Source organism: Salvelinus namaycush, chromosome 2, assembly GCF_016432855.1.
Source record: "Salvelinus namaycush isolate Seneca chromosome 2, SaNama_1.0, whole genome shotgun sequence".
Classification (NCBI taxonomy): Eukaryota; Metazoa; Chordata; class Actinopteri; order Salmoniformes; family Salmonidae; genus Salvelinus; species Salvelinus namaycush.
Genome location: NC_052308.1, coordinates 32,691,545 through 32,706,392, shown reverse-complemented (window position 1 = coordinate 32,706,392; position 14,848 = coordinate 32,691,545). Strand labels below are relative to the sequence as shown.

Below are 14,848 nucleotides of genomic sequence, written 5' to 3'. Positions count from 1 at the left end.
CAATACCCAGCATGCTTCGTTATAAATAAAAATATATATAATTTACATTTTGGTTATTCAGCAGATGATCTTATCCAGAGCCACCTACAGTCAGTGCATTCAACTTAAGTAGATAAACAACAATATATCACAGTCATAGCAAGAAAACAAATGTCTGTAACTGAGAATGTTATTGTAGTTGAAGTTGTCTGTTGGTTTATTATGTAGGTTGAATTAGTTTGAACATAATTTCTGCCAGGTACAAAGCTTTTGAAAAAGCTAACATAACTAAATGCTACAGATGAAAGTAATACTAAATATTCTGTTGCAATCTTTAGTTGGCTCCTTTTTCCTATAGTAAGAGCCTTGAAAAAGTATTATTGTGATACAATGCTTACTTTATTGAGAATGTATGTGCAGTTGAAATTTGGCCAACATCTGAATAAAATGTATTTTTAACATCTGTAAATTAAGTATTTTCAATATCCGGAAAATACATATTTTTGACGGCCAGAAAAGACGTCTTCTCACCTTTCATTCAGCACCTACAATGCACCTGATTTCAACATCTGGAAAATAAGTATTTTCGACATATGGAAAATAAGTATTTTCACCTTTCATTCAGTACCTAAAATGCAAAAGATGTCTTAAAGTCTTTTCAACGTAATTTTGCTTACTGGGATGCAGACCAGTTCCAAACATGTCTGCCATCTGTAGTTCCAGTGTGGCTTCCACACAGACTACATTTCCCTGCATGGACTACATTTCACACTCACAGGGGTTGGCTCCGTCAGCGACGATGAGCATGCGCAGTGATGCCAGACTGGTGTCCCTCTGTTCCCTGTGTGCCATCATGGCCCAGTGCAGGTCACGACACTTCACCAAGGCAACGCGCGCTATGGGGGGAGAGGAGGGACAAATGAGTACATGAACATCACAGTGTTCTCATGGTCACATGGAGAGAGAGGGTGTGGATGTGTGGGTGGTATAACTACCTTTATGTATGTGGACCCTCTGAACCCAGGAGAGAGGGCAAGCCTTCATCACAGCGTAGGGCACACTGATAGTGTGGATCCTGTTCATTACACTCTGAAAGAACAACAAAATACAACTTATTGAACGGAAATACATATGATATGAAATCAGTTTACCTGTAACTATTATCCCCCCATCCACAAACACCCACACACTCTCACCGTGAGAACTCCATGCCACAGGCCCATGTCCTTTTTAAAGTCCAGAACATTCACTAATGTCTCACCTAAGAACAGAAACAAATAGATAAGTCCCTATGAGAAGCATCCTTCAAACACTTGTTCCCTGTGTATCATCGTCAAAACCCAAGATGGCGTAGCAGTCAGACGTCTTTGTCCTACGTCTTGTCGTTTCCCATGTATATATCTTTTGATATCTTCTTCTTCGCATATCTTTTTTATATTTTTCTAAACCTCAACTTCAAAATACTCTCCTGCAACCCGCCTCACCCAATGTGGTGTGGATCTGTTTTTTCTAAAGTATTTTTATTTACCTCGGAACCGGAATCCCCCAACAGCAGCTAGCCAGCTCACTAGCTACTAGCTAGTAGTCAGCTAACCACTGCTAGCGGTCATCAGCTAACCTTTAGCTCGGTAAGCTCTCGCCAGTTTGTACAACGCGACACAAACCAGAGCATACCGGACCTATTTTCTCCCCATATCCCCGGATTCCTACCGTAAGCTCTGGACCTTTTCACCTGGATCATTGCAGCTAGCAAGCTGCTATCCGAGTGACTACTCCTGGCTAACGTTTGTCCCGAAGCAAGCACCAATTAGCCTGGAGCTAGCCCATGCTAGGCCCATACTCCCGGCTAGCTGAAGAGGCCCATCAGCCACTCCTGGGCTACAATACCCGGACCCCTTTTACTGCCGGTACGGGGCACGGAAGCCTGTCGATCCTTCACAACTGGACTACGACGTAATCTCCTTGAGGGGGAACTCAACTGGCCTCTACATCGCGACATCCCCTGAATGCCCATCTGCTAGTCTGCTAGCCATGGCCCGTTAGCTTCTAGCCGCGGCCCGCTAGCTGTCTAGAGCATATTGGACTGTTAGCTGAATAGATCCATTTGCCAATTTCTTGGGCTACTATACCAATTTTGCCAATTGGACTTGGACCCCTCTGCTACTCGGAACCCTACTAATCCATCACGACTGGTCTATCGACGTCACCGCACGCGAAGGCTAAAACAGACTTTCCTCCATCGAGACGTCCCTCTAAAGCCCTTCTGCTAGCCCCGGCCTGCTAGCTGTCTGAATCGCCGTGTCTCCAGCCAGCCCAACCACTCACTGGACCCTTACGCATGCCTCTCCCTATTATCAATATGCCTTGTCCATTACTGTCCTGGTTAGTGAGTACTGTCTTATTTCACTGTAGAGCCTCTAGCCCTGCTCAATATGCCTTAAACAACCATTAAGTTCCACCGCCTACATATGCAGTGACATCACCTGGTTTAAACATCTCTAGAGACAATATCTCTCTCATCACTCAATGCCTAGATTTACCTCCAATATACTCACATCCTACCATACCTTTGTCTGTACTTTATGCCTTGAATCTATCACACCCAGAAACCTGCTCCTTTACTCTCTGTTCCGAACGTACTAGACGACCAGTCCTGATAGCCTTTAGCCGTACCTTTATCCTACTCCACCTCTGTTCCTCTGGTGATGTAGAGGTTAATCCAGGCCCTGCAGTGCCTAGCTAAACTCCTACTCCCCAGGTGCTCTCATTTGTTGACTTCTGTAACCGTAAAAGCCTTGGTTTCATGCATGTTAACATTAGAAGCATCCTCCCGAAGTTTGTTTTATTCACTGCTTTAGCACACTCTGCCAACCCGGATGTCCTGGCCGTGTCTGAATCCTGGCTAGAGAAGACACCAAAAACCCAGAAATGTCCATCCCTAACTATAACATTTTCCGACAAGATAGAACTGCCAAAGGGGGTGGTGTTGCAATCTACTGCAGAGATAGCCTGCAGAGTTCTGTCTTACTATCCAGGTCTGTACCCAAACAATTCAAGTTTCTACTTTTAAAAATCCACCTTTCCAGAAACAAGTCTCTCACCGTTGCCGCTTGCTATAGACCACCATCTTCCCCCAGCTGTGCCCTGGACACCATATGTGAATTGATTGCCCCCCATCTATCTTCAGAGCTCGTGCTGCTAGGTGACCTGAACTGGGACATGCTTAACACCCCGGCCATCCTACAATCTAAGCTTGATTGCCCTCAATCTCACACAAATGATCAATGAACCCACCAGGTACAACCCCAAATCCGTAAACACGGGCACCCTCATAGATATCATCCTAACCAACTTGCCCTCCAAATACACCTCTGCTGTTTTCAACCAAGATCTCAGCGATCACTGCCTCATTGCATGCATCCGTAATGGGTCTACGGTCAAACGACCACACCTCATCACTGTCAAACGCTCCCTAAAACCCTTCAGCGAGCAGGCCTTTCTAATCAACCTGGCCCGGGTATCCTGGAAGGATATTGATCTCACATCCTGTGGTGTTCTGCATTAGCATCGAATAGCCCCCGTGATATGCAACTTTTCAGGGAAGTTAGGAACCAATATACACATGCAGTTAGGAAAGCTAAGGCTAGCTTTTTCAAGCAGAAATTTGCATCCTGTAGCACAAAATCAAAAAAGTTCTGGGACACTGTAAAGTCCATGGAGAATAAGAGCATCTCCTCCCAGCTGCCCACTGCACTGAGGCTAGGAAACACTGTCACCACCGATAAATCCACTATAATTGAGAATTTCAATAAGCATTTTTCTACAGCTGGCCAAGCTTTCCACCTGGCTACCCCTACCCCGATCAACATCCCTCCACCCCCCACAGCAACTCGCCCAAGCCTCCCCCATTTCTCCTTCACCCAAATCCAGATAGCTGATGTTCTGAAAGAACTGCAAAATCTGGACCCCTACAAATCAGCCGGGCTAGACAATCTGGATTTGTTGCAAATTGTTGCAACCCCTATTACTAGCCTGCTCAACCTCTCTTTCGTATCGTCTGAGATTCCCAAAGCTTGGAAAGCTGCCGCGGTCATCCCCCTCTTCAAAGGGGGAGACACTCTAGACCCGAACTGCTACAGACCTATATCTATCCTACCCTGCCTTTCTAAGGTCTTCGAAAGCCAAGTTAACAAACAGATTACCAACCATTCGAATCCCACCGTACCTTCTCCACTATGCAATCTGGTTTCAGAGCTGGTCATGGGTGCACCTCAGCCACGCTCAAGGTGCAAACAATATCATAACCGCCATCGATAAGAGACATTACTGTGCAGCCGTCTTCATCGACCTGGCCAAGGCTTTCGACTCTGTCAATCACCGTATTCTTATCGGCAGACTCAACCGCCTTGGTTTCTCAAATGATTGCCTCGCCTGGTTCACCAACTACTTCTCTGATAGAGTTCAGCGTGTCAAATCGGAGGGCCTGTTGTCTGGACCTCTGGCAGTCTCTATGGGGGTGCCACAGGGTTCAATCTCGGGCCGACTCTCTTCTCTGTGTACATCAATGATGTCGCTCTTGCTGCTGGTGATTCTTTGATCCACCTCTACGCAGATGACACCATTCTGTATACCCCTGGCCCTTCTTTGGACACTGTGTTAACTAACCTCCAGACGAGTTTCAATGCCATACAACTCTCCTTCCGTGGCCTCCAACTGCTCTTAAATGCAAGTAAAACTAAATGCATGCTCTTCAACCGATCACTGCCCGCACCTGCCCGCCCGTCCAGCATCACTACTCTGGACGGTTCTGACTTAGAATATGTGGACAATTACAAATACCTAGGTGTCTGGTTAGACTGTAAACTCTCCTTCCAGACTCACATTAAGCATCTCCAATCCAAAATTAAATCTAGAATCGGCTTCCTATTTCGCAACAAATTACTTCACTCATGCTGCCAAACATACCCTCGTAAAACTGACCATCCTACCGATCCTCGACTTCGGTGATGTCATTTACAAAATAGCCTCCCACACTCTACTCAACAAATTGGATGCAGTCTATCACAGTGTCATCCGTTTTGTCACCAAAGCCCCATATACTACCCACCACTGCGGCCTGTACGCTCTCGTTGGCTGGCCCTCGCTTCATACTCGTCGCCAAACCCACTGGCTCCAGGTCATCTACAAGTCTCTGCTAGGTAAAGCCCCGCCTTATCTATCTCAGCTCACTGGTCACCATAGCAGCACCCACCCGTAGCACGCACTCCAGCAGGTTTATCTCACTGGTCACCCCCAAAGCCAATTCTTCCTTTGGCCGCCTCTCCTTCCAGTTCTCTGCTGCCAATGACTGGAACAAACTGCAAAAAACATGTCTCCCTCACCAGCTTTAAGCACCAGCTGTCAGAGCAGCTCACAGATCACTGCACCTGTACATAGCCCATCTGTAAATAGCCCATACAACTACCTCATTCCCATACTGTATTTATTTATTTATCTTGCTCCCTTGCACTCCAGTATCTCTACTTGCACATTCATCTTCTGCACATCTACCATTCCAGTGTTTAATTGCTATATTGTAATTACTTCGCCACCATGGCCTATTTATTGCCTTACCTCCCTTATCCTACCTCATTTGCAAATACTATATATAGACTTTTTCTACTGTATTATTGACTGTATGTTTGTTTATTCCATGTGTAACTCTGTGTTGTTGTATGTGTCGAACTGCTTTGCTTTGTCTTGGTCAGGTTGCAGTTGCAAATGAGAACTTGTTCTCAACTAGCCTACCTGGTTAAATAAAGGTGAAATTAAAATAAATAAAAAAATACCCATGAAGATGCCATAGACTTACTCTTGCGATAGAGTATGCCTCTCTCATATAGTGTAGTTACTCACCCTCACAGTAGTTGCAGGCCTGGGTCAGTGCTTGGCAATGGGTCAACATGGCCACCTTAGACACAGCCACACCCATCACTGTACCCTCCTTACTTGCCTTGTACTAGGGGGAGAGAAAACACAATCCATTAGGATTGTATGAGAAGTACACACATGTGCACGTGCGTGCACACACACACCTCACCTCACCTCTATGTATGCAGGGTCAGTGTTAGCTGTAGGGATGTGGGGCTGCCAGTCCTTTCCAGGTTTGGTGAGGTACTTGGAGTCTGTCACCACCCACTTTAGCTGAGGCCAGCCTATGAAAGACAGTTAATAACATTCCAATCAACTTCATTAAAAAGAGACTCATAGCAAAAGACAAAAAGTATCACATTTTGATCTCTAGAGACAATGGTTGTGTTTGAGATCAACCAGATTGCAGTCGTCGACTGGATGACTACAAATCACCTGGCTTCCTAAATAACTACTCATTACTATTTGTAGATCAGTCAGTCTACTCAGTCGGTGACCAGTGAATGAAATACATTGATACTCTGTAATACGGCCAGTAAGAGAGGCAGCTCCTGACCTTTGAACTGTAGTATCTCTCCGGTGGGCGTCTTGGGGAGTCCCTTCAGACAGATCTCACTGGTCAGAGCCAGAGTTACACCACAACTGCCAAGCAGGAAGCCCACCTGACTACTGCCTGCATCCTGGTGGAACAACAATGGACATGGAGTCAATCACAAAGCAGATATAACAGCATGTCAATGTGGGCTTGAAAAAGTTCCAATGACATGTCCTTACCTTGCGAGACAATGGTACCTCTATTGGGACAGGGATGACCTCAGCCAGCAGGCAGCCATAGAAGGCCACCCAGAACATCCCAGGGTCACTGTTTGGGTACACTAGAGCCACCTACAGGAAATAAAATAAAAAAAAATAGGTTGATGTATGGACCTTAATGCAGAAATCAGCAGTAAAAACAATAACAAAGTGTTCTCTCCGGCCGTTTCGGTAAAAACCCTGTTTTGGTAAAAAGCTGAGGGATGGGGCTGAATCATTTATAATTTTATTTAACAGGGAAGACATATTGAGACCTAGGTATCTTTTACAAATGTGCCCTGTATATATATAAAACAAGTAACAGTCAGTATCTGGTGTGGCCACTAGCTGCATTAAATACTGCAGTGCATCTCCTCCTCATGGACTGCACCAGATTTGCCAGTTCTTGCTGTGAGATGTTACCACACTCTTCCACCAAGGCACCTGCAAGTTCCCAGACATTTCTGGGTGGAATGGCCCTAGCCCTAGCCCTCACCCTCTGATCCAACAGGTCCCAGACATGCTGAATGGGATTGAGATCCGGGCTCTTCGCTGGCCATGGCAGAACACTGTCATGCACAGAACGAGCAGTACGGCTGGTGGCATTGTAATGCTGGAGGGTCATGTCAGGATGAGCCTGCAGGAAGGGTACCACATGAAGGAGGAGGATGTCTTCCCTGTAACGCACAGCGTTGAGATTGCCTGCAATAACAACAAGCTCAGTCCGATGATGCTGTGACACACTGCCCCAGACCATGACGGACACTCCACCTCCAAATCGATCCCGCTCCAGAGTACAGGCTTCAGTGTAACGCTCATTCCTTCGACGATAAATGCGAATCCGACCATCACCTCTGGTGAGACAAAACCGTGATTCGTCAGTGAAGAGCACTTTCTGCCAGTCCTGTCTGGTCCAGCGACGGTGGGTTTGTGCCCATAGGAGACGTTGTTGCCGGTGATGTCCAGTGAGGACCTGCCTAACAACAGGCCTACAAGCCCTCAGTCCAGCCTCTCTCAGCCTCTTACGGACAGTCTGAGCACTGATGGATTGTGCGTTCCTGGTGTAACTTGGGCAGTTGTTGCCATCCTGTACCTGTCCCGCAGGTGTGATGTTCAGATGTACTGATCCTGTGCCGGTGTTGTTACACGTGGTCTGCAACTGCGAGGATGATCAGCTGTCCGTCCTGTCTCCCTGTAGCGCCGTCTTAGGCGTCTCACAGTACGGACATTGCAATTTATTGCCCTGGCCACATCTGCAGTCCTCATGCCTCCTTGCAGCATGCCTAAGGCACATTCACATTTCTATCCAACCTAAAGTGGGGAGAACAAGTATTTGATACACTGCCGATTTTGCAGGTTTTCCTACTTACAAAGCATGTAGAGGTCTGTAATTTTTATCATAGGTACACTTCAACTGTGAGAGACGGAACCTAAAACAACAATCCAGAAAATCACATTGTATGATTTTTAAGTAATTAATTTGCATTTTATTGCATGACATAAGTATTTGATCACCTACCAACCAGTAAGAATTCCGGCTCTCACAGACGTGTTAGTTTTTCTTTAAGAAGCCCTTCTGTTCTCAAACAGACTCCAACTCCAACCTCCAAGTTGATGAAGAGATGTGTCTGTTACTTGAACTTTGTGAAGCATTTATTTGGGCTGCAATTTCTGAAGTGCAGTTAACTCTAATGAACTTCTCCTCTGCAGCAAAGGTAACTCTGGGTGTTCCTTTCCTGTGGCGGTCCTCATGAGAGCCAGTTTCATCATAGTGCTTGATGGTTTTTTGCGACTGCACTTGAAGAAACTTTCAAAGTTCTTGAAATTTTCCAGATTGACTGACCTTCATGTCTTAAAGTAATGATAAACTGTCGTTTCTCTTTGCTTGTTTGAGCTGTTCTTGCCATAATGTGGACTTGGTCTTTTACCAAATAGGGCTATCTTCTGTATACCACCCCTACCTTGTCACAACACAACTGACTGGCTCAAACGCATTAAGGAAAGAAATTCCACAAATTAACTTTTAACAAGGCACACCTGTTCATTTAAATGCATTCCAGGTGACTACCTCATTAAGCTGGTTGAGAGAATGCCAAGAGTGTGCAAAGCTGTCATCAAGGCAAAGAGTGGCTACTTTAGATGTAGCAACTGCTGATTGCAAGCAAGCAATTGATTTTATAAGCAACACACACGTACATTGTAATGTTGTAATATTGTTGTATTGGGGAATTATACATTTTGTCGTAGAGTAGTGGTGTAATAATGTGCTGTATGATGTACTGTTTTATTTGTATTTGTTTTGTGATGTAATTGCCTTAATCTTGTTTGGACCCCAGGAAGAGTCGTTTCTGCCTTGACAGCAGCTAATGGGGATCCTTAATAAATAAATAAAAATTTTAAAAAAAATGTATGGCGCTATATCATTACGAGAGAAGTAGTGTGAGTCAATGTGTCTCACCCTGTCCCCAGGCTTGAGGACCTGCTCGTTCTTGGGTCCCAGTTTGTTGAGGAGGGTGTAGGCCAGCTTCACACTGCGGCTCCACAGCTTCCCTGATGGCGGGAGAAGGGGAGGAGGTAGGAAGGAGGAAGGGCATGCATCGTAAATAACAGTGTCACGATCTGTCAATCAATCTCATACTCCACCTCTCATAACCCTCCATTACCAGGATTACTCTATCCACATCATGACTACAGTATAGCACCAACAATAACCTAAGAGGATGTAATAAATAAAGTATCCAGGGCCTTGTCCCTCACTAAGTAGAGTTATAGATGTTAAAAATCATATGTTCTATAATTGTAGGCAATCATATAACCATGTATTAGATGGGGCTATCTAAGTCAGGTTGTAGTAGCAGTATAAAATCTCTGTATGGCTCTAGTCTCTCACCGTGGGTCAGTGTGGTTAGGGATTTGAGACTGTGACATATCGTAGGTCACTGTGGTTAGGGGTTTGAGATTGTGAAATACTGTAGGTCAGTGTGGTTAGGGGTTTGAGATTGTGAAATACTGCAGGTCAGTGTGGTTAGGGGTTTGAGATTGTGAAATACTGTAGGTCAGTGTGGTTAGGGGTTTGAGATTGTGAAATACTGTAGGTCAGTGTGGTTAGGGGTTTGAGATTGTGAAATACTGTAGGTCAGTGTGGTTAGGGGTTTGAGATTGTGAAATACTGTAGGTCAGTGTGGTTAGGGGTTTGAGATTGTGAAATACTGTAGGTCAGTGTGGTTAGGGGTTTGAGATTGTGAAATACTGTAGGTCAGTGTGGTTAGGGATTTGAGACTGTGACATATCGTAGGTCACTGTGGTTAGGGGTTTGAGATTGTGAAATACTGTAGGTCAGTGTGGTTAGGGGTTTGAGATTGTGACATATCGTAGGTCACTGTGGTTAGGGGTTTGAGATTGTGAAATACTGTAGGTCAGTGTGGTTAGGGGTTTGAGATTGTGACATATCGTAGGTCACTGTGGTTAAGGGTTTGAGATTGTGAAATACTGTAGGTCAGTGTGGTTAGGGGTTTGAGATTGTGAAATACTGTAGGTCAGTGTGGTTAGGGGTTTGAGATTGTGACATATCGTAGGTCACTGTGGTTAAGGGTTTGAGATTGTGAAATACTGTAGGTCAGTGTGGTTAGGGGTTTGAGTTTGTGACATATCGTAGGTCAGTGTGGTTAGGGGTTTGAGATTGTGAAATACTGTAGGTCAGTGTGGTTAGGGGTTTGAGATTGTGACATATCGTAGGTCACTGTGGTTAGGGGTTTGAGATTGTGAAATACTGTAGGTCAGTGTGGTTAGGGATTTGAGACTGTGACATATCGTAGGTCACTGTGGTTAGGGGTTTGAGATTGTGAAATACTGTAGGTCAGTGTGGTTAGGGGTTTGAGATTGTGACGTTCCGTAGGTCTGTGTGATTAGGGGTTTGAGACTGTTACATACCATAGGTAAGTGTACAGGGCTTTGTGTATGGGCCTAGTTTCTTACCGTAGGTCAGTGTGTACAGGGGTTTGAGACTGTGACGTACTGTACCATAGGTCAGTGTACAGGGCTTTGTGTGTGGGCCTAGTTTCTTACCGTAGGTCAGTGTGTACAGGGTTTTGCCAGTGATGTCCAGGGCGGTGAGGGCGGGGCTCTTGCCCTGTGTGGCCCCCCATCGAGCCAGGGCAGCCTGGAGGGCCGGAGGCCAGTTACTGACCACCCCTAAGGGCTCCCCCTTCACTGGGATGATCTGACGGCCCTCTGGCCGTGGTGTGTTGGGGTCCGGCTGGGGCACTGGAGGGAGAGGGGGGGTGGGGGAGGCAGAATGAACCAGGTAGCACCTTTGAGGTTGGTACAGAGGGGTGGAAATGAAAACATTGAAGGTGAAATTTACAGAGATATACTCTGGTCTCAGATCTGTTTGTGCTGTCTTGGGAGTTGGCAAGACAGCACAAACAGATTTGAAACCAGGCTAAAAGAGATCCACTGACTGAAGAATGAATGGTGGCTCACCCTCTACGATCTCCTCCTGGTCATCCACAAAGAACTCACTGAGGGGGGGCCTCTTGGGCCTCTTCAAGGTATTGAGCAGCTGCTGGATCTTAGTGGACACCCTGCTGTTCACCGGGACACCTGGAGGGAGGGAGGGGGGGGGCAAACACTGTCACACACACTCACCCTGCCCCAATATACAAAGGGAAGTCTTGATTGACTTCACACACATCTCTGGCTTTCCTTTCTCGACTTGCAGTCTGCTAGTATGAAAACCAGCAGGCAAAGGGCTAACTCTACACCAGGACTGGGAGGGTTGGAGTGATGTAAAAGGGAAAAAGAATCATTGGTTGCATAATAGGAAAACACATGAGGATTCATTCGGTTTCAAAGGATGGTTCTGGTTTCACAGAAATACTACTCTCCCTAATCATACGGCGCAGAGGATATGAACAAGGCACAAACAGTACACAGACGTATATATAACACCAGTAGTTCATGGGTTTCTCATAGGGAATGTGTTACCTCTTCTGTTACCTATTGCCAGTCAAAATAACATGCGACAGGGTGGAAAAAGGCCAGAAGAAAATAAAACAACATGGTTTGGTTAATGATATGGTCCAGGCGGAAAGCAACATGTTATTCAAGAAAAATATTATTACTTTAAAAAAAAAAGTTATTTTCAATGGAAATGCAAAAGTGTATGAAGATTCGGCGAGGACACACACTCGCGCAGTCATAATCTCACATAAACACACCCACGCACAGACTTACGTACTCTTACACACACACACACACACACACACACACACACACACACACACACACACACACACACACACACACACACACACACACACACACACACACACACACACACACACACGGTGACCCTAACAAAGAGGCTGTTCTTACCGTCAGCTGTCTCCATCATGCTGGAGCGACTCTGTTCGCGGCTCATCCCCCGGACCACAGGAGGGTTGTTGGGACGGTCCACCTGAGAGGAGCCCCTGGCCTGGGGGGCTGCCGCCAACACGTCTGGGGGGGGTCCGCTGTTCTCTGAAAGGCCTGGCAGAAAGACAGGGTAATTTTATCTGCTCGGTTTATCTTATATAGGGTTACATGCCAAGGCGTTCTAAAGTGTTGTGGTCATGAGGACATATCTTACCGATGCGTGCTTGAGCCAGCATGTCAGCTATGGCTGGATGCTGTGGCTGTGACTGTGGCTGTAGTTGTGACTGGTACTGTGGCTGGTACTGTGGCTGGTATTGGGGCTGGTATTGGGGCTGGTATTGGGGCTGGTACTGGGGCTTGTACTGGGGCTGGGCTTGGGTCTGGGGCTGGGGCTGGGATGGTTGAGGCTGGGGCTGGGGCTTGCTCTCTCCATGGGACAGGGTGGAGGAGGCGGAAGAAGCGGAAGAGGATGTGGAGGAGCCCTGGACAGAGCGGTTGATCCAGGAGTCAGGGCTCTGCAGACTGGGGGGCTGCAGCAGAGAGGAAGGGGCAGGAGCCCCCAAACCAGCACCCACTGACGACTGTCTCAACAGAGCACCCTCATCCTCTGAACTTGACGACGAGTCTGAGATAGGAGAAAGGAAGTAAGAGAGATGGAGAGAATTAGAAAGAGAGAGCATGTGACATTAGGATTAAACTCTACAGTACTAACAATAAAGCTTACGTAGGCTGTTCCTGAGGAAATAGAAGCAGTCAGGCTGATTTGAAGGAGTCAGTCCTACGCTACCTGGTGGGGTGCAGTTGTTGATGGGCGACTGAACGTAGGTGGAGCGGCGTTTGGTGGGCATGGGTAGTGCCATCTTCTCCTCCTTGTGTTTGGCCAACGCAGCCTGCACCGCCTCTGTGTGGATATCTGGGACAACGGGAGAGAGAGAAAGAGAGAGAGAGGGAGTGAGGGAAAGCGGAAGAAATTACCATTTTGAATTTGGATGATTGCAAAGGATAGGGAATAGGGATGGAGAGGAAGATGAGAACATCCAAGGTAAACATGAGTTTTTCTGGAAAAGTATATCTGAAATCTAAGTGATCCTGCCAGTCAGGGAGATATTTAAAATAATAATTATTATTACATAGATACTGATGCATAAAGACAATCACTGTTCTGTCAACACAGTTAAAGCTGAATGGAGGTTTGACTTTCTACCGTCAGAATAGGAGAGATGGCAGTTAGGTCCTGCTGTAACAGGAAACCACAGTCTGTTTGCTGGAGAGAGAGGGGCTATTATCATGCTCACCCATCGTTGTACACACACACACGCACACACACACGTGCATAAAGGCACGGATCAGAGGATGACCAGAAGACACATCAGCACTTTCTGATACATTTCCTAATGACACAATCTACATAAACCATCAAACACAACAGATTGCATAACCAACACTATAGAATGACATAAGATAACATTTGATTCTACTAAAAAAAGACAGCTATTCTGTTCCCATTCTTCCTATACGCTGCATGTGTGATCATACATCGCCATAGAAACATGAGAGAATGACCGTCACACGCGTCTGCGAGGCATCTCCATGGCGATAGCCGAGGTTGCCGGGTGTTAAAATGTTAAAGTTGTTAGATGTCTGTCCTCTACCTCTCCGGCCCTACACGACAACCAAAAATGAACAACACAGACAGCCAGACACGATCAGCGCCCACACAAATACACACTTGCAGCACCTCAGCCTAGCAACACAAACATACACTACACACACCCATGTAAGCGCAAATAGGCTACATACACATGTGCGCCAGACTATCTGGATCTAAACATCATCATATCGCTGATAGCTAATTCTCAATCTCTCAGTCCTCTTGCTCACACCCTTCCAGTATTCCTTTCTCTGTAGCTCTACCCCCTCCTCTATCCCTCTCTCTCGTTCTCCCCTTCTCACTCTCTCAAGGAGACTGAGGTGTCAGCAGGTTCTTCATAAGGACTGCTGGAGTGTGACTGACCCACCCATCGCTGCTCTTCCCTGACTCCTCTCTATCCCTCCTCTCTATCCCCCTCTTATTCCCTCTTATTCCCTCTTATTCCCTCTTATTCCCTCTTATTCCGTCTCAGTCCTGCTCAATTTCTCTGTGATATTCCTCCGTTATCCTGTAATAGAACAGTGTTTGCACTCAAACTTCAAGCCTCTTCAAAGTCCTTCTCCATTATCCCTGCATCCTATTTATTTCCACCTGGCTACCAGCTCTCATTTCCTTTCCCTCTTTCCCAATCATTGCCCTGAATCCAGTCGGACTTCCAGCAAGATCCCCTGAGATTCCTCCACACATCAAATGGAACTTGAATAATTTTTGCTGTTCTCTCTGGTCAGCCGTCCTATTAGCTCAAACAGATTCCACATAGTGCTGGTCCTTCCGTCCTTCATCCCCCAAAACTCGACTCCACAATGAGGTATGGGACCTAGTGTGCGTGTGTGTATGTGCATGTGTGTCTCACGTGAGAGGCGAGACCAGTCTGATGCAGAGGCTGTCCAAACAGGGATGGGAGGAGAGAGAAATGGAAGGAGAGAGAAATGATAGAGTATGAAGCTGCCTAGAGGGAGGACACATGTACACTGCATGCACCTCTAGTAACAGAAGGAGAGAGAGAAAGAGAGAGGACAGAAAGACTCTTATACACTTCTCTGCAATCCGTTGTTCTTTCATGTCTTCTCAACCATCTAACGACCCATTCTAACACTCCTT

At 46.3% G+C, this 14,848-nt stretch overlaps 1 protein-coding gene across 1 annotated transcript in view; it reads right to left on the bottom strand.

Moving 5' to 3' along the window:
- The window catches only part of LOC120021282 (disco-interacting protein 2 homolog B-A-like), an 85,345-nt gene that overhangs the window by 15,853 nt on the left and 54,644 nt on the right, over nucleotides 1-14,848 (bottom strand). The window contains exons 4-16 of the mRNA XM_038964973.1: nucleotides 12,884-13,009; nucleotides 12,311-12,721; nucleotides 12,058-12,210; nucleotides 11,164-11,283; nucleotides 10,747-10,944; nucleotides 9,140-9,231; nucleotides 6,664-6,774; nucleotides 6,446-6,569; nucleotides 6,064-6,173; nucleotides 5,875-5,977; nucleotides 1,176-1,240; nucleotides 975-1,068; nucleotides 756-875 (exon numbers count right to left, since the gene is read on the bottom strand). Of these exons, the coding sequence (XP_038820901.1) occupies nucleotides 756-875; nucleotides 975-1,068; nucleotides 1,176-1,240; nucleotides 5,875-5,977; nucleotides 6,064-6,173; nucleotides 6,446-6,569; nucleotides 6,664-6,774; nucleotides 9,140-9,231; nucleotides 10,747-10,944; nucleotides 11,164-11,283; nucleotides 12,058-12,210; nucleotides 12,311-12,721; nucleotides 12,884-13,009 (1,827 nt within the window). The remainder of the gene's footprint in view (nucleotides 1-755; nucleotides 876-974; nucleotides 1,069-1,175; nucleotides 1,241-5,874; nucleotides 5,978-6,063; nucleotides 6,174-6,445; nucleotides 6,570-6,663; nucleotides 6,775-9,139; nucleotides 9,232-10,746; nucleotides 10,945-11,163; nucleotides 11,284-12,057; nucleotides 12,211-12,310; nucleotides 12,722-12,883; nucleotides 13,010-14,848) is intronic.